This window comes from Castanea sativa, chromosome 1 (genome assembly GCF_040712315.1).
Source record: "Castanea sativa cultivar Marrone di Chiusa Pesio chromosome 1, ASM4071231v1".
Classification (NCBI taxonomy): Eukaryota; Viridiplantae; Streptophyta; class Magnoliopsida; order Fagales; family Fagaceae; genus Castanea; species Castanea sativa.
In genome coordinates this window covers 73,805,852-73,829,328 of record NC_134013.1, presented here as the reverse complement: position 1 = coordinate 73,829,328, position 23,477 = coordinate 73,805,852, and the positions used below count along the sequence as shown (strand labels likewise).

General features: G+C 32.3%; 3 protein-coding genes across 4 annotated transcripts; 1 reads left to right on the top strand and 2 right to left on the bottom strand.

Moving 5' to 3' along the window:
• Positions 1-1,318: 1,318 nt before the first annotated feature.
• On the top strand, positions 1,319-2,848 carry LOC142634117 (putative FBD-associated F-box protein At3g50710). The gene is made up of 2 exons (XM_075808399.1): positions 1,319-2,296; positions 2,405-2,848. Exons 1-2 carry the CDS (start codon positions 1,319-1,321, stop codon positions 2,846-2,848), a joined length of 1,422 nt encoding a protein of 473 aa, XP_075664514.1.
• Positions 2,849-4,151: 1,303 nt separating this feature from the next.
• Positions 4,152-12,170, bottom strand: LOC142638722 (uncharacterized). Of its 2 annotated transcripts, none has more exons than XM_075812794.1 (10): positions 11,798-12,170; positions 9,890-10,284; positions 8,959-9,042; positions 8,082-8,525; positions 7,654-7,789; positions 7,359-7,521; positions 7,063-7,191; positions 5,483-5,677; positions 4,766-4,888; positions 4,152-4,482 (listed from the first exon to the last, which is right to left on the bottom strand). In XM_075812794.1, the coding sequence occupies exons 2-10, from the start codon at positions 10,170-10,172 to the stop codon at positions 4,369-4,371; spliced, it is 1,671 nt and encodes a 556-aa protein (XP_075668909.1). In that variant the 5' UTR covers positions 10,173-10,284; positions 11,798-12,170; the 3' UTR covers positions 4,152-4,368. The 2 variants fall into 2 exon arrangements, with proteins under 2 accessions (XP_075668909.1, XP_075668915.1); XM_075812800.1 differs by lacking the exon at positions 11,798-12,170 and adding an exon at positions 11,263-11,317.
• A 9,859-nt stretch (positions 12,171-22,029) lies between these two features.
• Positions 22,030-23,004, bottom strand: LOC142634109 (uncharacterized). Its single transcript, XM_075808389.1, has one exon. The coding sequence runs from the start codon at positions 23,002-23,004 to the stop codon at positions 22,030-22,032; it is 975 nt and encodes a 324-aa protein (XP_075664504.1).
• Positions 23,005-23,477: the final 473 nt, after the last annotated feature.

Below are 23,477 nucleotides of genomic sequence, written 5' to 3'. Positions count from 1 at the left end.
CCATATTAAAAAAATAGATAAATAAATTCATACAACTTTTTTTTTTTTTAGAAGGAAATTCATATTGTTCAAGAAAACAATAAAACAAAGTCCAATGTATTGAATGCTTCATTAATTAAAATAAAGTAAATATACATAGATCCTAATTCCTAATGGTTGCAAATTACAATAGAAGCCTTATAATTATAGAAAATAATGGTATTTTAATAATTATATTTAGAGCGAAGCGGTGGTATCAAAATAAAAGAGAAACTAAAACCTATCAACGATAATTTACAAAATTAAATATCTTCCTTTGGATTGGTAAGTAAATTAAAATATTAATTGAAGATAATAGATAAAGAAGCTTTTATCAAATCAATATTGAGTTCAAGAAAAAATAATAAAAAAGACAATTTGATTTACATCAGTTTATTATTATTAAAAAATAAATATTATAATTTGAACTTTGAAGATAACATATAAAATTAATTAATATATAATATTTTCCATATGATAATTGGTAAGGTTTACCAGCCAATATAAGCGAAGTAGCCAACGAACTGTACCCAAAAACTCTAAAATTGAAGCATGAAGCAGCAGATGAGAGAAACCCAGAATAATGACCGCAGACATAATTAGCAGTTTATCTGACTCTCTCCTCTGTCACATCCTCTTTTTTCTTCCAACCCAATGGATTGCACTTGATGTAGTTGTAATGAATCGTTGGGATTATGGTTGAAAAAAGCAATTTTTAATTTTAATTATTAAATAAAAAAATATTAAAAAAAAGTAATAAGTTAAGCGAAGCAAATGGGGTTAATCATGCAATTGCATCGGATCTCAATCCATTGTCATTGGTGTCTTGTTAAAATTCACGTCCAATAAAAAGATATTAAGCAAGGTTATATCTTAAAGTTACAACCAATTTTGTAACTTTGCGCCACTAATGTCATAGTTGTGGACGTGTTAGTGTAATAAAAATAAAATAAAAAATTATTGTTTGAAAAAAGGAGTAACAGATAAAATTAATGAATACATTATAATACCTATAGGAAAAATTTGTGTTATCTCTGGCACTGTTCTATATCTCCAACGTTTGAACAAAGTCAGCATGTCCCATGCCACTCATCTCCTCAGTTATTCACTCCCCAACATTTTCATTACTTCTTCACAAGTTATTCACTCCCCAACATTCATTTTCTTTACCTTAAAAGTCTTAAGCTATAGAAAGATTTACTCCCTAACACTTTCATTAATTATATATCGAAGTTCTAAGCTCTTACCTCTTTGTTCTTAATACACACAAAAAAGAACTCCACAAAGTGAAGCAATCATAATGAACCAGAGCTTGGAATCGGAAGCTATTGAAGCTGGGGGCAGCATGAAGAGGCAGTGTTCGCTGTCCTCTGACATTATCAGCAATCTACCAGACTCTCTCCTCTGCCATATCCTCTCCTTTCTTCCAACCGGAGACTCTGTGGCAACAAGCGTTTTGTCCAGCAGGTGGAGGCCTCTCTGGACTCTCGTCCAAGTTCTTCACTTGGACCAGAGAGAACTTTGTAGAACACCTGATCAGCCTTTTAGTTACGCGGAAATAGTGTCCAGGATCTTGATTCTTCGCAATACTGCTCCCAATCCTACTCCCATACACAAGTTGCGGATCTGTTGGCACAAAAATTGTCTTCCACTCCTTGTCGACACATGGATCTGCGCCACCTTTTGGCATGGTGTGCAAGAGCTTGATCTCACCATATGTACTTCGTATCGACTTTTGCAGCTGCCGCATAGTCTCTTCTTTTGTACATCATTAGTGGTACTCAAATTGAAGGGTGTATTTCTTCTTAATCCTCCTACTGAAATTCAAGGGCTCTCGAGTCTCAGGATTCTGAAACTTCAATGTGTTAGATTTGCCAGCCGCAACTCTCTCTTCACACTCCTTGCTGCCTGCCCGGTCCTCCAAGATTTCTTCCTCAAAGTGCATGATGAAGATTTGACAAATTTGGACAAAAATGCAGGCAAGTTCAATATTGTTGTACTCATACCTACGCTGAAAAACTTACATCTACGTGTTGTGTGTTCATCATACAAACTCCAGATTAACACCCCGGCTCTCGAGTGCTTTCATTTCAAAGGTAATTTGGACGAGGTTGTGTTGGAAAACCTTGCCAACTTGGTTAAATCAGTCCTTGTAGTTGAGATAGGACTTAGGAGTCTCAATGGTATAAGTTTTACAGATTATTTGAAGAGGGGATGGGACTTCTTGGGACGGCTCTATAACGTTAACTACATGGAATTGTGCATAGTAAGCGCAGAGGTAGGGGCAAGTTATGGTTTTGATCATTCTCTAACTCTCTATCATTAATTAAATTGCTAAATACTACCAAATAATATTGGTTTTGATTATTATTATGTTGTCGTGCAGACACTCTGTCATGCTTCTATCGATGATGTTCCTATGTTTCATAATTTGTCATCCTTGAAGTTGTATGGTTTGAATTGCCATAAATGGTATATGTGGCATGTGGTACGACTCTTTTTTTCTCGGGCTCCAAAACTACAAACATTTGCCTTTGAAAGGACAAAACAGCCTCATTGTAGTTATTTTGCACCTAGTGGTCGCTCAGAGCAGCCATTGGATATTCCTAAATCTCTATCGTCACACCTTACAACTTGTCATTATAAAGGATTTTTAGGGCGTAAGGACGAGATGGAACTTGTTAGACAAATCTTGAAGGCGGCAAGAGTGTTAAAGACAATCATTGTCATTGTTGACAGTAGTCTAGGCTCAGAAGAGAAGGATCGTGTTCAAGAGGAATTATGGGAGCTCCCAAGGAGCTCTCAGATTTGTCAACTTGCATTTGACTAAGAACATTTATATTTATAAATTCTCTTACTTAATTAGTGACAAGCAATAGTTTTATGGGAATGCCCATTATTTTTTACGTCTTTCATTTGAAACTTTAATGGATTCAAAATTAGAAATATTGTATTTGTTTTATAGTGAAACTCTCTCTCTTTCTCTCTCTCCTAGTATTTTCTTTTGAAAAAAAAAATTGCATAGAATATATAGTTATTGATACATCCACTAACATTAAAAATTCTAAACTTTATTGATGCTGAAGTGAGTTTAGTTGTTCTTGTGGGGACTAAATTTTGCACCAAGGGTTGTTGATGGTGGTAGAGGGGACTTTTTTTGTTAAGATTTCAATCTTTATTTCTTTATTTGTTATTAGTTTGAAGGATTTGATTGGTAAATTTAATTTAGCTTCCCAAGCGCATGGCGTATGCTTCACTTTGATAGTAAGTACCTGTTTGTTTCAGTGTTTGAAGCCCAAAAGTTGCGTTTTCAAAAAAGTCAGCCCAAAAATAGTGTTTGGTTAGTATAAAACGCAACTTTTTGGAAAAAGTTGCGTTTTATATTTGTGAAGAGAACGCGCGTTTGTTTTTTGGAGCTCTGATAAAACTTTTGTTGGCTTTTGAAGATGATTCTATTGTTGGCTTCTATTTGTTATTTTGTTTAAAAACTTTACCCTTTTAATGTCTTACTTCACTTGCGTCTAGAGACTTTGTGCTCCGGCTTCTCTATAAGTTTTTATCACTATAATCTTCGTTGCAAATTGTGTTTCCTCAACTGATATGGGAACTTGTTCAAGAATCATTTCAAGTTTCTCAATTATACAATTTAGGCGATGTGGCATTAGGTTCCTTCCTCTGGATATTGCATGTCACTTGCTTTGACTTTAATATCTTGAGGTGGGGGCATATGCATATGTAATTAGGTCCATATTTGTGTAATTGTTTTTCTGTCTTTTCTATATTGGAGTTTATTCCTATGCTACAGGAGCAAAATGTTTAAAGATTTATTTTGTATTTTTCATCTCCTTCAATCATGCTTGTTCTTGGTAAGCATGTTTTCAATTTAGAATTTTTCTCCTGATATGGCATATTATTTATGATATGCTTCTTATAAGCTGCTCATCTTTTATGTATTTGAAACATTAAAGGAAACAAAGAAACTCTAGCAATAGATATTAATCGTATTTCATTGTTTTCGAATGATAGCTAGTCTTTAGTAATCAAAAGTTGATGCATAGGGCTATATTACTACATGAACTTACAAGTCAATATTAATAGTTAATCTTTTGTGTTACTGTTGACCGCTTTGTACCAATACAAATTAAGGCCCAGGTCCATATATAACATACGTATAGTAGTACAAGCATGTTAATGTAGACATGATTCAAAACAAAAGAACACTTCATATATATATTATTTTGGATTTTTCTATACTTCTACATATGGCAGAAATGCAGAGAGTTCAATGTGTACATTATGCTGTCAAGTGGCCGTATCTTTTATATGCTACCCTGCATCTAATCATCCGTATCAATCTTCATCCAGGGTCACAAGTGTTGGTATTTGACCATTATCAACAAAATCAATCCTGTTCATTCTCAAACAGCACAGTACTTGCTCTGGCAGTTCTTCCTGTTTTTGTGCCTATTAAAAGTAATGTGAAGAGCGTAAATGTCAGAATAAGCTCAAAGCTTAAGTAAATATGCCAGGAAGTCAAGTATTATCATGTCAATTGAACAAAAACAAACGCATAAAAATATGAATCTGCCAAGGTCCTAACTCCTTAAAACACCTGCTACAAAGTAAGAAGAGTTTTGACATAAATTTTGTTGTTGTCATATCATGAATCCAATTCTTTTAGAGGTCAATGGACACCAAAAAATTATAACCTAGAATGCATGTCTACGAAACAAGAATATTGCGTTACCTGGATTGTTAAACCCAGATCAAGTATTCCATTTTTCAGACGTTCTCGGAATGACTCAAGTCCCTTCCTTGATATGTAGCTAAATCGATGAATGTCCAGATCAATTTCAAAATAGTTAGGACCCTGAATCAGAGCCAAAATAGGTAAAGTCAGAACCAGATCCTACTCTACAGGCAACATAAAAGGTTGAGCAACAAGAATTCTAGCACCATTAACCATCTTTAATTCAAGTGTGGTATATAATTGACTGTGGAGGAAGCAATATAAAGATTAACAAAACAATAAGGTTGAGTCAAATATTTCGAGAATTCTATTGTCTTTTAGATCTTCGCATGAAATGAAAACCCGCTGGCCACTAGCTTTAGCAGAAGGAACATATAACTGCATATGTAAGGAACAATTTATATATATATATATATATATATATATATATATATATGTATATATATTTGTAGAGATGGTTAACTAGACTAAAATGATATCCTATTCACATCCTCTTCAATTTTTGGGGTGCCACCGGGTGTTTATCAATTATGTCCCATATTAAATACTGTGGAATGATAAGATCATTAGCAATGTAAAATATATGTGCTGTTCAGAACATGTGTGAAATGAAAATCTACCCATCATGATAATTGCCTATTGACCTACTTATAATTTTAACTTTAGCTTAACACCAGGAATATCAAAATAAAAAACAAGAAATTTATACATTACTTTATAAAAATTGTGCTGAGGCCGTGAAAGTACTGGCTTTTCATTATAAGCTTGAACAAGCTTCCTTTCAGTAGAACTCAAGTGAAGATCCTCAGGATTAACGACCCCAGCCATGATCTTTAGCCTTTCTCTAAAAGGAACAGTGGAATCTTTTGCAAATCCTTTAATCTTCTCCATATCATCCTCAACCAATTTCTGTAAGATAAAGAGAAAATGTCGAACTGAGCTGTGCTACCAAGAAAACCGTGAGGGTGAAATATTATATTCAATAACTAGAACCCCATCTAACATTAAAAATTATCAAAGCATAATACCATTGAATATTCAATTAAAATGTTTTTGGCAGAATAGGTCATGGGCACATTACTTTGCAATAACTCAGTTGCTTTTCATTTAAATGGAGCGGCAACACACAATCGTTCTGATGATTTCAAATATGTACAAAATGGCAAGCTTCAAACTAATCCAGAATGAGAGAGAATAACGTAACCCCTGAAACAACAACCCCCCAACCCTCCATAAATGAAAGAAGAAGAAGAAGATATTTCCTTCGCCATGAAAGCCTCCCCCACATAGAGGAGAGAGAGAGAGGAGCTGCACCTATTAACTATATATACAATGTAGATATATATAATGCCACACTACTTATAGTAGGCTCCATTCAAACAGTAATAACTTTTTTGGGGGAACAAACAAATGTTATATGTAAAAAATATACATTTTATATAATAAAAATATAAATCAAGTAAATTATTCCTACTCTCTTTAGACTACTAAATTTCATAAAAACGTTGATGTCTCATTCTCACAGTGCCTTGAGGGCCTCCTGACTTGTAATTGTTGAATGGTCAATGTATCTCTATCATTAATTCTAGCCAGTCTATATCATACTCCAAACCAGTCTTCCCTACCAAGATTAAGAACTGCTTTCGAATTTAATCTGCTTAACCAAGCCAGTGAGTTTGAAGATCTCTAACATCAGCTTATCATCTTTGGAATTGCAGTACCAAAATGGAAAAATTTAAAGAAATGTCTATAAGAGTGGAAAGCAAAATAATCGTTATAAATCACCACTTATATTTGCAACATGTACCATTAGTTGGATGCATCTGAACATTCAATTGTAATTTTTTTCTAATTCCTAATTGCAACATCCTCATACAAAGCTACTGGTACAGCATAGCTACAATAAAAGGCAACAAATATATCGATTGAAAGCATAGGAAGATGTTTAGTTATGATGTCTCACTCATAATCCGGAATGCATATTTATGGAAGAAAATGGCATAACCTAATAAAAGAAAAAGTCCAATCAATTGTATAAGCAATGTGCAAAGCATAAGAGAAAGAACAAAAGTGGAACCTTCCAAAAGAAATGTGGATAACAGAAGCTACAAAAATTAACTTAACTTCATAGCCATCTATAAGATAAGCAACCAAAAGAAAAAATAGAAACCTAAACAATTAGCTTCTTCAGACCCTTGCAACAATTTTCAAAAATGCATTATGAGCCCAATAAAATAATATTAAACATAAGAAAGTTTTAGGTCATATGGAAAATCACAACTGAATGAAGTTACCTTGATGCTTTCCTGAAATTGGGGAGAGATGTCTTTGTCCAGATTCTCAGAAACTTTGAAGTATAGTACAAGACTTATCCCTTCGCCATCACTATCACCAAGGAACATTGCAGCAGGATAAGTAGGCAACTGTCACAAGGTGCATGACAAAAAAAAATAAGATACAGCATGAAAGACTGTTCAGAAGCCACTATTTACCATTAAAATTGAAGGAGTTTGAGATTGGTATTCTGGCCTTACAACCCACCATTAATACAAAATTTACAAAATTCAAAGTAAATATATAAAAAAGGTACCTGGATATTTACAATAAGAAGTGAAGGCACTTTGTCATTCGCTTTCACATTAGGAAGCTCAATGTGTTGGGCAATGTGATCTATCTTCTTTGGGCAGACAAATAAATCAACACCTATTGGAGTGTATGGACTGTTATTTGGAGCGGGCGACTTCCGCTTATCTCTGTATGGTAGATCATCACAAGGTTATATTCCTATTGATGAAAACACAAACATAAAAGAAAAACTACTTGTTGGCATGTTGCAAGTGTCTACACATGCAGTTAAGGGTAGTTAAAGAAGGCCAACAGCATACTTGAAAAAAGTTTCACCGCGGAGTTTAAAAGTTGAGGGTGGAATCTCAGACCAACATCCCGGGGTCAGCTTCTCTCCTGTACAACGTGGAATTATATGTCCGGCTCTTGGACAGTACAAGTATCTTTTTGATTGACCTGCATATACATCATCCTTATGTTTGTTATTCTTGTGTGATGCAATAATAGAATTAAGATATAATTTTATAATTAAAAGAAAAATGCAAAACTAAGAAATAAAATATTTTATATTTTAAGCAAATTAAGCCATTAACCAAAACTGTAACCTGTCACAAAATATGCTTAAGTGACCATTAGTTAAACTGAAATGCAAACAGTGATGTGCCTTGGAAATAGTAGATTATACATAATTTACTTAATGCTTTATTTTCCATATGCTTAATGAAAATTAAATGATTTCAACACCTACAATGTTTGGTGGCTTCTTCTCCATCACAGGATTTCCTCTTGAAAGAAAGCCTGAAAACTGCTGATTGCTTTCTCTGAGCCTGGGGACCCATACTTGGTGGGTTTAGAACCTTGTCATTGAAACTGTAAGAAGAAAACAGCTTAGGCAAGCCTTGAATTTTCTCTTTAGAATCACGTCTATCCTCTTTTAGACCTTTAAAGCTTCCATAAGAATGATCTATCATTTTCTCCCTCTTGCTGCAAACTTCATCAGCCTTTCCTAAGCGAGAAAGCTCATAACCCTGGGTACTAAATTTTTCTGATTTACCTCCATCAATTTTCAGATATCTTTCATGGTATTCTTCATACTTGCACATGCTATCCATAAGGCATGCTGATCTTTCATACTGAAGCACTTGGCCACTTGAAATATTCCCAATTGCACTGCCTACCGATTGAAAACCATCTGAAGATTTGAAAAATAGAAGAAATCAAAATTATGTAGTCAACTTACAAACAATCATATACTGTATATATTCCATAAGAATTAGCAGCTATATAACTAGGCAGTGAAAAGCTTATTCAGTAATATTAAATGGTAAAGGTGGTCAGGTCCAAAATTTAATAAACCCATCAAGAATTCACGTATTCTGAAAATCTAGGTGATCATAAGTAATTTGATTTAGTGGCCCCAGGGTTCTGACAATTCAGTTGATACAGAACATGTTAGGCTAAATACCACCAACGCATCAGCTCATTATGTCTGTTGAGTTTAAATTGACAGAAGATGGCAAAATGTTATGTCCCATATCATGCTGCCGGTCATTTCAGTAGGACATTGGTTTTATTTTGTATAGAAGGTAGATTTCATTCTGTAAACACAGGCTGATGTTCCTTACCTTCATGTACACTGATGAAGTCATCATCCGAATCAGAATCCAGAATACTAACTGAGTCAAACCAAGCATCCTCTTGGCAAATTACTGCAAATGCAAGTATATAGAGATGTTAAGTCCTTAAGCTAATTGTTTTATATAATGGTATAAAATAAAAACAGAATATTTTCAACTTGACAGGACTAAAAAAAAATTGTAAAACATCAACATCAACAGGAAAAAGTCACAAGGAAAATAGATAAAGGAACTGATATTTATAAATACAGTGACAATAATTAGTCTTTGGACCTATTTCATACATCATCTGGCTATGGTACATAAAGAAACATTATAACACTCAAAAAAATCAAAAAAAGTTCATTCCTTTAAGAATAAATTCTTAAATGTATTATAAACATAGCCTACTTTGTTAAGCACATATACAATCAAAGACACTCAATGAATAACATATGAAAAATCAAATGCCACAAACTCAGAATCCACAATAAAAACATAATGATGACAATTAAGAAAATTATTTCAAATTTTTTACTGTGCAATATATTTCACAAGAACATTTTATTGGCAACCACCGACTCTAAGCAATCAGATTTTGATTTAGACAAGGTACATATATGAAAAACTTACAGATAGATTGGGACAATAAAAGAGTATAAGAGAAGAACAACAAAATAGTAAGATGAAGTATGATACTTCCATATGTTAATAGAACAATATATGGGTTATTGCTCCTTACTTTCAATACTTGATACACACTAGGACAAAACTCTAATCTAATATGGAGCTTTAATTTGTGTACTCATTCACACACATCAATAAATCTATATTCCATAACGCCTTACTTATGAGCATCCAACTGTGCAGTCAGAGATTAAGATCCATTGGAATAGGGATTCCTCTGTACATCCTCTGGAAAAAGTGTGGAAGGACATACCATTTGTGTCATATTGACTGTGGTGCCATTGCAGCTGAGTGAGATGGAATGTTGAATTGGAAACCTCTGATCTTCTGCAAGTAGTTGTTGCACCCTTCTCAAAGTCCATGTGAACAAACTCACTTACAGCATAATCTGTTAACCGATTTCCTGCGTCACTTTTCCTTTTCTTGGTGCCATCAGGGAATTTCTTAGAAACTTTTCCATGCCGTTTCCTGAACCGGTGATGGTGTTTCTTCCGTGATTTAATAGTTTTAGATGGTGTGGATACACAAGCACCCATTATAACCTGTTCACTGGTGAACTTCTGATCACCAAAAGTACTCTCATCAAAAGAATCAGCTACCTAGCAGAAAGGACTTGCAAGAAGCCTATGTGCCTCCACAAATATGTATCTGCAACATAGCATTTCAGAAAGGATTAGACAATGTTAAAATGAGACAGTTTTCATTAATAAAAAATTCATATTATGAACGCAGTTTTCATCAATCATATAACCACACGTTTAAAAGTATCCCTCTATAATACCAGTTCAAACCAAGTTTCAAAAATCATTAAATGCCCCAAAGAAAATGACATTAACCAATAGGTTAAAATCTAGTGCACATAACATTTTATCTAATTGGTATTTTATAGAGGAATCATCTAAAAGAAGAATCCCAGACATGTCTGGCAAAGTAGATGTCTTCTAGTTGAAAGCCAAAAACCATTAATCCTTATTCACTTGCAACAAAGAGAAACATGCATGAAATTAATTTCACCCTGGAGAAAGACGAGTAAAAGCTTTCTTAAACACTACTACTATGCTAATACTCATCGCTCTTACACATTGCTCTAACAGATAAAAAGACAAGCTTTCTAGAAAAGACAGCTACTACACTAAAATTCTTGACCTTGTGAAACCTCAGTAATACAGGAAAGAAAAGATTTTCCTAAGTCTATTCTAATTAACAACCTACATTACAGATATATGAGGTTCTATTGATAGTATGATTTTGTTAATCATCGTAATTCTAGTTCTTGAAATTCTCAGATAAAAATGATCATGTAAAACAGCACACTGTCAAAAAATTCAGAGGATTCAGAGAAGAATTGAGACCCAAAAAAAAAAAAGTCACTACAGGGAGAGTGACGCTATGAATTAACTCAAAAATAGGATCCTACTATGTAATTTTAATCCAAGTGTTGCGCACTTAAGATTCAAAGACTAAACAATAGATCACAACTTGAGTTCAGAAAACAAAGCAACCCAAAATTCTCAAGAGAATATCCCTGCTAACTACTAAGCAATAGCTCACAAATTTCAACAGATCTGCTGTGATTTTAACCAAAATAAATGACAATAATCTTCCAAAAAGTGCAGAATTTCACACCCTGAAGCATTCAAATTTCAACATTTCTCTTTAAATTTTCCATCCCGTAAGAGTGAGAGGTCCTCTATCAGTTTAAGAAGCTTCTGTTTTCACTTTGAAAGGAGAAATAAATAAAGGGAGAGAAGATGAAGAAAATACACGTCAAAGGGACCACAATCATTATACTAAAAAAAACGAATAAATTTGAGAATAATGACAATTAACCATTCAAACATAAATAAACTTAAAAGATAGACCAGAAGTTTGTCCTCGTCAAAAACATGAAAGAAACAATTTTAACAATGTGATAAAGAGCTTCTCCTTCTTGACAAACAAATGGCCTTGCAGAATATAAGAATATGAAAGAAACAACACACAACAAATAGACTCCAAAAAAACAAAAATGAAAGAAACTTCAAAAATGAAACTTACAGATATGAAAATTTGGAGCAAAACCCAGAAATATTGATGCCATTATATATGAAACAAACACATAACAATGTTTGGAGCAAAACCCAGAAAAGTTAACTCAATGAATAATTAAGAAAGGCCATACCTTGGGGCAGATCTTCAAGAAGATGATACAGCTATATCTCTCTCTCTCTGCAACCCAATGCAGAAAGAGAAATAGATTTAGATGGGTGGGTCCGACTATGTGGTATCCAATAAGAAGCAAGTGAGAAAAGAAGCTCCTCCTCCTCCTCCTCCTCCTATGCTTGCTTCTCTTTATAATGAGAATCTAAACAAAGAAGGAGAAGATAATAAATGAGGATCACGATGGTTTTTTCTATTTATATCACAATATATGTTATAGATGTTGTGTTTTTAACACAAGTAATGTATGTGAGTTTAGCTTTCCTTGTCAAAGATTTTGCTGGCGCAAACTGAGAGAGAGAGAGAGAGACAAACACAAACAACAAAAAGTGGTTGGTGTTGTTGTGCTGATATTGTTGGTCTTAAGTTGCACGCCTACGTTTCATAATTCACATAATCCGTATTTACAGACTTTTTCAGTAACTTGGATGATCCATATATTTTCACCACCACTTGTGTTAATTACAATATGCCGCTTCAACTCTTTTGTATCACTAAATTTAATTGTCATTAAAATTAATTTTATTAAAAAAATAAATGATTGATAAAACATCAATTTCTCATTCATATATATACACACACATATATATATATATATAATCAACATCACTTTAATTATAGGGTCTAGTTAAGAGATACTTTTAAACATTTATTAATAAACTATTTTAAGAAAATTCTAACACTATTTTTATGAGAAATAGAAAAATCTATTGACACAAATTAGTTTTGTTATTCTATTAAAAAATTTCAAAAAGCATATGACTTGTGAACCTTTTTTTTTTATATTACTGGGGTTATTATAGTTAAAAATTAACTTTATAAATAAAAAAGAAAAAAAAATGTGATGTGTTTTCTGTTGTGTTTGTTGATTACATTAGTGGGTGTAAGGTACATGCTTATTTGAAAATGAAGATAGACCGAGTAAACGACTCAAATGAATAGGAAATGGCCAAAGAGAAAAATTTCAACAATCAGAATCTCTTTTAGAATTAATGTAAGGATGGTTGTTGTTTTTTTAAAAAAAATTGATTTAGGGGTAAGTCATATTTTCTAGTTTTTCTTTTTCATAGTTTTGATGTTTTAATATTAATTATTTTAAGAAAATATGACCGAGAATATGAAGATTACAGGTAGAGGTGCTTTAGCTTTGTTGCATCTAGTGCTATTAAAAATAGTTAATCAATGTCACTAGGTAGTTTTCTGGTATTTATCAAAACAAAACACACACACACAAAGGTTAGTTTGTTGGTAAGGCTAATGTCTATTATTGTATAAGACAGACTTTGTTTTTAATTTATTTTTTCAAAAGATGAACCCTCAACAATATGAGAGGATAAAAACATTCAAGAATAGAAAATTAGTTTAAACTTTGAACCACCAAAAATATGTCATCACAATTTTTTTAGTGACCAATAATTTCCTCATAATTCATACCAAAGTTTAAAACAATAGGTAATTATTTTGCTTATTAAGGACGTCATAAGAATGAAAGGAATCATCATTTTACAATTATTCATCCTTTGCTCGGTAACAACAATTATTGTGGTATGCAATAGGACACATAAGAGGATACTAAAAAGGGAAGAGAGAAGAAGAAAAGTTAAAAGAAATATACTAGAAATATCCTAAAAATTATGCAGTATTTTTGGCGCCTCAATGTAAGAATATTAGCATCTAATTTCTAAATAATATTTCATTTTATCATCTCAAAAACCACTTTATCTATGAAGAGCTGACTCATAGTTATTTCAAAAGTACGCCTCAGGAAACTAACAAGCCTACCTCCCGCCCCCCCCCCCCCCCCCCCACACCACTCCGCTCCCCTCCACTAATTAACAACAAAAATGAGAAAATAAAAAATAAAAAATTACAATTGGGAATAGGAAGCAAAGTTTTTTTTTTTTTCTTTTTTTAATCTAAGGCAGCAAAGATTTAGGTCATCAAAAGTTTTGTGCCTAGTTAATATTGTTGATTTTTATATGAAATAGAAGTTGAGCTCAAATCCTTGCTTTCTTTCTTTATTATTATCTTTTTTATAATTTAATAATTACTATTAAAATAAGAGAATCAGAAATTTAAACCCTAAATATTTTAGTTAGAAACATAAAAAAAATATCAGTTAAGATACCTAACTCTTTGATCTTCTTTTCTTAGGTAAGGTAGAGCATCAAGATAACTTACAACTCCTGTATTTTTTTAGTAGTTAAAAGTGGTGAAACAACTGATAAGGTTAGTTGTTCCCTATTAATTGCCATGGAGTCCACCATTCATTGAGATTTGAATAATTTGATGATCCCAACTCTTTCATTTCAATTTTTTATTCCAATTCCCAACCCTCCAAAAGAAAAAGATTATTAGGATTCAATAATCTAGCTGTTTATCCCGGTCAAATCGTATCTTTTCAAAGGGACCAAAATATTGAACGCAGTTTTCAGAAACTGTCCTCCCAGTCCCACTGAAGAGTACAGCTTGGTAATTTTCCAAGATATTATTTAGCTTGTTCATGTGGATCTTGTTGGAACTTTGAAGAATTCAAAACCAACAATGGTGGATTTTTTTTTTTTTTTCATTTAAACTAATGTGATTGATTTGGAAACAAAACAGTTCTGAACAGATATGAAAATATGATCTGTTTTTTTTTTCATGAAAAAAGTTACCTGTCCTTTTGTTTCTTTTCAACAGAAATGGGAAAATAAGTATATATATTTTGATAAAGGAAAATAAGTATATTGAATTCTCTTATTCTTGGGGTCATTATTTTATGACCAACAAACATAGTCATAAATAGTTGTCACGAGTCCATATAGCCAGCTGTAATTGATGTACAATAAAACTGAAGTAGAACTATAAATGATTGACCAAGATAAAACTATAAAAGCGGTTTTGCTTTAGTAACAACAAATCAGATCAGCAATTATGCGAGAAATGTAATCGATAATGTTATATGAGCTACATGACCTTGCAGATACTTCATAATAAATCACTAGACATGGCCTAACCAGAACCAAGGTTAGCCAAGTACAGCTGAATACAGCTGCATTATATTTGCTTCTCTGTTAATCTCCTTTAAGATCAACTTGAACTCAAAAAAGTAGGGACATAAGGACGAAATGAACAAGAACTAATAAAAGATTGTCAAAGAACTTTAGCCAAAAAAGCAAAAAGATTCAAACGCTATATAATTGGTATGCATTATTCTTCAATTTCACGTACGAATGCGTGCGCATCAACAGTTAAATGTTTAAAGCTGTCTAGTTTTTTTTTTTTTTTTTTTCCACATTTGTGCTTTCATACCTATCAAGGTGAAGGGGCCCAAGTAGGGCCGATGAATATCAACCATATGAAGACATATTAATTTACCTATTCAATTATCTTCTGCAGTAAAAAAGAATGGGTTGTACCAAATAGATTACTCGTCCTAGAAACACTTATGTTAGTGAATGTATAATTGTATAAGAGATAAAATTTTGTACATTCAACTCCAAAAATTATTTACATAAATGTAAATTGTATAAATTTAAATTCTTGCTATAATAATCGAGTAAATATATACAGTTATTGTTCACGTACAAATTTATTTTTTTAATACTTTTTAACTCATATATAGAGAAAGAGATGATTTGATAGAGAAATTTTAAAAAAAAATTGATAAAGTTAATAATATTTTAACAAAATATGGTATAAAATAAATAATATAACGTAATTTTTTCAATTGAGCTAATAAACCCATATATAACATATATTCCAATTTAATTATTTGTTTTAAGCTTGAATTATTTTTCATTGTACCTAGTGAGTTAGGTATCTCATGTTTGATGATGAGTGAGACATTCCAAAAGATAGAGGCAGGTTTTTGTACTCGTTTGGAAAGTGTAAAATGTTTCTCTTCTCTTGTCACATATGGTTTTATTTCATGGTCCCATTTTGGCTTCTTTTGTGATTGGTTGTAAAGGCGAGTGTTTTGTCCACACTTTTGTTTGCACATTAATAGCTTATTTATTAGGCTGTATTTCATGAGGGCTCCTTTGTTTGTCCCCTTTTTTTCAGTTTATTATAACTTATTATTGAAATATAATTCATGTAGAATTTTTTAATTATTTTATTTAAATATAGGTAGCAATTGTGAATTTTAGTTAGCTCAACTGGTAAAATAAAAAAAATATAACAACTTATTTTTGCTCAATCTAATTTTTAAACAAAGTTTATAAAAAATAATAAAATTTTACAATATTTTTACAATGTTAATGGATGTGTTAAATCTTAGTAAGATTTTATTGTGCAATAATCAATGAAAATAAACTCTTATTAAAAAAAACAATGAAAATAAACTCTTATTAAAAAATCAATGAAAATAAACTATCAATGAGCACTATAACCCAAAAAAAAAGTCTAGATGCAGGCACCAAATATAGGAAAGCAATAATGTTAAAAAATTTATTGGCATAAATTACTAGTTTATTTGCGTATGCTGGTGTATGCAATATTAAAGTGCTTTTCAAAAAAAAAAAGTGCTTTTCACATTTTCCTCAAAAAAAAAAAAATTGAAAGGCCAACAAATTAACTAGAAAAAATAATACTTGGTTTTGCTGAAAAGCATCGAGTGCGTTCCTTGGCCGGAGGAAACCATCATAACTCTGGGTTCGTGTTTTCTTTTTTTTTTCTTTTTTTTCTTTTTTTATGATATTACTATATTTGAGGTATGATCAGGAAAATCAAGAAAACTAAAACAAAACTCATAGCTTTATGAGTTAAGTGTCATTTTTTTTTAACAGGGAGGTTATTGTTATTTGGCCATAAAATGTTCATCTAATTCTTAGTATGAGTCAAAAGTTTTGTAATTCAAATTTAACATTCAACAATTTATAGAAATTTGAATGAAAACATACAATGTTTAAATTCACGGATCCTCAATTATCAATATATTAAAAACTCTTTATATGAACCAATTTATTATTGATAGGATATTGAGTGCGCTTCAAGTTTTTTTCAATGATAATAGTTGAAAAATGTAGAGAAGTAAAAGTTCTCCACCATCTCATATAAAACAAAAATGTTTTCTTTAGATAATTAGATTAGATTCTCTCGAGCATTTATTAACATAAGGGATGTCATTTCATCTATAAGGTACAAAATTATATGTTCTTTACTACAAAAATATCTTATAAAGCCATTGTATTTAATCGTTATCTTACTTATGAAACTCATATACTATTAGAGAATGATTACATGTATAAGATACCACTTTCTCCTTTGTGACATTGAAAAAGAAAAACACTAATTTTTTGCGGCACAAGTAAAGGTTTAGTTGTAGTGAACCTTCAAAAGGGGATGTGCAACTTGTTTATAATTAAATAAAAGGTTAGGCTTTTACATCAAAAATAGTGTTTTAGTTGAAGCAGGTTGAATCTCAACTATGAGTGGCTAGGACTGTAGGAACTAGATCGACCAAAGCAATTCTAAAAAAGGAGTCATTGAGATATTTGTACCACTTTTCTATTATAAATAAAATAAAAAAAAGACACCAAAAGAAAGATTCACCCTTAGTAGGTTGAAGCTCTCTATAAAAAAAAAAAATTAATTTAAATCCCTTAGGAGGAAATTTGTATGGGAAGATTTTTTTTTTTTTTTTGGGTAAGAAGAAAGTTTAGGCGAGAAATTAATTATATATTGATTATTATTTCTAACTTCTTGATTTGAAGAATACTCTATTTTAGTCTGTAGTCATTGAAATTGTCTATGTTTCTAATCTAAGTTATACTTCTAGAATTTTTAAAAAAATTTAAATTTAGATTAAAAAAAAAAAATCTAAAGCTCAACAATATGGAAGCACACGGGGTCAGTTTACATGATGACAAATAAATTTCATTGGTAACTCTGCCATTTATACTAGCAATATTTTTGGCTATTGATGACACCGCTTTCACCACATATTCCCATACATTTAATTTTTGTCCCTGAGTACTGCTCAAAAACATGGAGTGAGGACTTGATGTTGGGACCGACCCATTAACTTACTTTTTTGTCTTCCTAAAGAACAACATTATGATGTGCTTGAACATTGAACTAGCTTGCGGACAATTATTTATTCTTGACTGTAAGAATCCTTCATTAAAAAAAAAAAAAAAAAAAAGCAGCTGTGTGACAATCTAAATACACAGTATCATTGTTGAAATATGTAGCAAAAACAAAGTTGATGAAGAACATTGAACATGAGAGCGTTTTAAAAAAGCAAGAGTAGTGGGACTAATATTAATGAGCCCCTACTTTCATGCATGTTCTGAATCAAAGTTCTTAATGATGTGCTAATTAGAAGTACCAGCTAGCAAAAGAAATTAACAATGGAATTAGTAGAAGAAGAGCAATATAAATGAGATTAGTGATAATCGAACTGTTCACATGGAAATACACACACAAACACGTGGGTGCACATATAAAACTCATATAGCAAAATGATTGCATCCCTGACAAACATTAGTGGAGGTGAAATTAGTGTAATCTTTTTGATATATATATGCACTTAACTAGGACAAGTTTGAAGTTTGAACTATAAAGTCAGAGATCCTTTATACAATTTTATATAGCTTCTTGGAATGACCCACACGTGAAATTCTGTACCCTATAATATATATCTTCTATATTATGCAATTCCTTTTTGTTTATATGATCTCAAGTGTCATCAACAACCCCAATAAACAATATGTTTGTTTAAGGGGTGTAGCTAATTTGGTGTTTGAAAAACTTAAGGTGGCTTTCACATTTGCACATGTGCAGGATAGAAGCTTTTTAGTGAGAATGAATAATTGAAGCTAAAACAAATACTCTTGACCTTTTTCTTTTATGTGGCTACTGGGAAGTTTCAAGTTTCTTTAAAAAATTGAGAAGAAATTTCTTATGGGTTGCCAAATTATGTTTATATTTTTTAATTTATTTTCACTGTTTTAATTTAGAGGAAAATGAAGCTGTCTAGCTGGCACCACTAATTAGCACATCATTAAGAGCTTGACTTAAAACCTTCCACCAAATATTAATAGAGTGAAAGTTCAACCTAACTTGATTGGGTTTACCACCATTGTTTTGATGTAGTATCTTGAATTTTCTGTTGTCTCCCAAAAGAAAAGGACATGGTATGTGGTTTATTTCCCCTTAAATGGTGCAAAAGTTAAGAGTTAGAAGAGCTACATGGCAATTGGAATACAGCACTGAAAATTCATGTTCATGTTGTAATTTTCTGCTGACCCATGTAACCTCTCAAACTAGGTACTCTGGTGTATGAAACATTTTTGGACTAACAATAATAGAAAATATATTCATCCAAAGGGCAAAAATGAAGCGAGAAAAAAATCATGATAAAATGCATTACATTTTAATCCTTTTTCCTTTTTGTTTATTCATTATTGATTTTTATTTTCTTTTTGAGAAGATTTTTGTTAATTCATTAGACTTTTTGAAAGTACTATATTGTAATAACCAAATTTTTATCAGTCCATTGTTGAATTTCAACAAATTTTTTAAGGCCAAGAGCTATTTAAGGGGAAAAATAAAAGAGGTTCACATGGTCAGCCCACAAGCCCAGTTGGAAACTGGGCCACTATTTCTTCGATTTGGCAATATTGCGGTCTCCAAATCAAAATATATAATCAGCCACCACAAATACAATGAATTAACTGATCTGACTTGCGCTAGATCTGTGCCCGTAGTTCAAATCGTGATGGTTGTGATGGCCGTGGCACATTGCTTGGTGCTGCTGAATTTGACTGTTTTTATATCTTACTAGTTACTACTACTAACACTACAGTGATGCCCAAGGCAAGCCAAGCTCCTTGGTGGATCACATCAGCCAAATCTGCCATGTGAAGGTGGCTAGAATTTTTTTTTTTTTTTTTTTAAGATGTTTGAAACTTAAATTATATAGAATTTAATAAAGAGACAATTTAAATATATCAACCTTACAAAAAAATATAAATACATGAAATATTACTATTTTTTTGTAGTAACAGAGAGAATAAGGGAAAAAAAATAGACCAATAAAAGATAAAATGCAAGTTGAAAATGCTAATACAAGAATAATAAAGTGATCACAAAAATTTAATAAGAAATTTTATGCAATAAGTTGTTAGCCTGTTATTGGTGGGTAAAACATGTCAATATTGAATTCGAATTAGAATTAGTAACAGCTTACCATATAAAATTTACTGTAAAATTATTATGAAAATGTTGTGAATGTAGCATTACTCTTATATTTATTGAATTCAAATTCTTATGATTCTCAAGTAAAGGTGTTCAACATTTTTATTAGAGTAGTCAAAATAAATTAATTTAGTATATAATATATATTTTTAAAGTGTATATATATACATTTTTTTTTTCAAGTCAAGGTGGTCACAAAATATATTAATTTAAAATAATTATTTAATTATATAAATTTTTTTTAACAAGTGATAGTGGTCCTAGGACCATCCTCACATCCAAGTAGAGCCGCCAATGGTCTACTCTACCAAATCAATAAATATAGAGACATAACTCTTTTTCAAAACCCGTATGAGCTATTGTGACTGTAGAAAAATGTTAAAGATATTATAAATTTTATTTATTAGGTTTACAAATTAATGTGACAATAAATATGATTTGATGAATTTCAAAAATATAATCAAATGAACGTCTAAATTACTCATTTCTAAAAGTTATGTAGTAATATTTAATATTATTTATAGGATCTCTACTATCACTTATTAAAAAAAAAAAAAAGGCATTACAACTTATACATTTCCACTAGGAAAACAAAATACACATCCACTAGCAGCAATAACTGCTGCACACCAGACTACCTTTACATCAGTAAACAAAGAAGACTCAACCAACTACAACAAAGCATATAAAAGGAGTATAACTTAGATACATATCAACTGGCAGCAAAACAAAGGAAACTCAACCCTTAACAACAACAGCAAGCTGACTAAAAGTACTAATTACTAAAAGTCTAATACAGTAGCTGCAACTAATGGGTTTCAAGTACAGACAAAGGTATGAAGGTATCCTACATAAGTTGGGAAGGACCTTGTTCTGAATTTTGTTCTTCCAAGTTCCTGCAAGTAGAAATCCTGCTCTTCACAGCAAAGAAAATTCCATTTAGCGGCTCAGTTCCACTTCTAATTTTGCCATTATGGATTCTAGCATTTGTATCCATCCAAATGCAGTAAAATGTGGCTGCCCAGGTCAATCTACAAATCTTTCCAAAAAGTCTCACCCTTCAATTTTTTACTGGCCCAATCCAACTCATCCTGCCAGTTTCTAATCTGCCTCTTGACCACACATCTCCACATCTACTTCCATCCAAAGGCCAAGGTCCATTACCATTACTTGTGCGGTACTCCTATTACTTGTAGATCACTCAAATTATGTGAGGCTATAGATAGAGGATTCTACCTATACAGTTTATATAAACAAATATATAGAATTTCCTTCCTCTCTTTTCTCTTTTTCTTAACACTCCTCATGTGAGAATATCCAAAGTAAAAATGATCCAGAGATTCCAGACTTGCTCTGTAGAACATACACAACATATCAACAGTAAGCAGTGTGATCCCTTGTTGCTAGCCTATTTTGAGCTACCAGCCACCTTACAAAGTCATGCCAAACAGGCTACAACCAGCCAACAATAGACTCACACCAAGATTTTAGCAGTTTGTGCTAATTCAGGAACTTTCTTTTACTTGCTGGATAATTACAAGGATAAGTCCCTTGAAATAGCCACCAGAGAGACAGAGAGAGAAGAAAACTCGAAATCAAGCAAACTCTTCATGAGGAACCTAAACTTACCAAAGAGCCACCAAACCAGTGACTTTGGAATTGATTAAAAAAAGGTTAAAAAGTGGGTTGCTTTTTTTTTTTTTTTTTTTTTTTTTTTTTTTTTTTTTTTATGGCTGTTATCCAAAAGATGGCAACTGGCATTTGCATTCATTCATTAGAAGTTCATCTTACATGATATATCTTACAATAAAGTGAAAACCAAAGGAAGATTGAAATAGTGGCATACTTGCTCATTCTCTCCTTGTTTAACTAATTGAGTAATTGATTTGTGTTCATCTGTAACTCTTGAAGGTTCCACGTTCAACTAGATCTGTTTTAATTTACAGAAATCTGTATTCATTTGTATGTACAAGTTTAGGTTGGTCTAATTGATACTGCAAAAGCAATTCATAAAAGTTCTTCTAAATTTCTCAACATCGGAGGAGAGTGCTTGCCTCCTTGTTTTTGAAACTCAATATGGTTGTATTCATCTGCTTCATCCATCGAAAAATCTGATCTGCAGCTCTTGAAAAGCAAGCAACAAGCAATTGTGTCAAGGATAATAAGCAGTGAATACAAGCAAGCAATTAATAACCCCTCCAAGGCCATAGACACACTAGGCCTTCCATAAAGCTGATAAGCTCTTACAATCCGGAAGCGGAACAAGGACTCAATAGCAGCTAGACCAAAACTGAGAGGGAGAGCCAACAAAAGAGCCGTTGAATTTGTACCCCTTCTAAGCAAAAAAGCCTTATGAATGGCCAAGTAGTCTGTGCGCTTTCCCATCCCAGTCACAACCAAAGCTAAGTTGCATACAACAACTATGTTGGTGAGTATGGTATAGAGAAATATTCTTGTTACTAGTGAAAAAATAGGATCGTTGGATAAGAACCCAAAAGCTTTAATGGCATTAAAGGCAGCCATATTAATGGTGATGTTGATGATCAAATTCCATAGGTGGGTTATTAGGAGAGGCTTGTAAAGCGATATGAAAGAGGGAAAGGGAGGTGGAAGAGATCTTTGATGGTCATTTAGAGCTTGAATTATAGACGCTTTTGAGATGACAAGGGAGGTAAGTATAAATGGGAAACTAAGAATATAGTTGAACATGGTTTGAGAAAGGTTCAGGTTGATAAGAGAATCCAATAATGAAGGGGAAGAAAATCCTGCAGCATGGAAGAGGGACTTAAAGGGAGCATGAATGATCAAAGAAGTCGGCGAAGTTGGGAAAACAGCTTGTGATAGGAGAACTGATACTGAGAAAGGTAACATAAGAAGAACTGGGGTGGTGGTGAAGTACTGAAAATCTTTTAGAAAGGTAAAGATTGATAGCCTGATGATCTTTCCTGTTCTCTCCATGAGATCAGATGGTGCTTCTTCCATCTAATTAGACATGAAAATGGTTTTGTACCATAAGTGAATTGGGATATAAAGAGAGACACATGTAGATTTTTGATTCATCACCTTGTTTTCAAGAATTATATAATGAATTAGGTTCTTATTTTCCCTATACTTTCAACCACCACAAACTAACACATATGACATAACTGCCAAGGTAGAGGTCTTTCTTTGAGTTCATTATAGCTAATATGGCCTAGTCTTTGCCTAAGCTCTTAGTTTCACATCATGACACGGCATCTTTAATAAATTACATACTTTAGATGAGATTAAAAGCCTCAGAGACCATAATAACTGGCCCTGAATACTGTTGCCAAAAGTGACTTAAGTTTTATATTGCTTTTGGACTGTTGGACATGCTCATTTTGTCTCATATTATCAATATGTTAAGCATTAGTGGATGATACGTAGCCTGCACGAAGATTAGGGTTTAACTTTTCAGTGAAATTATCATATTT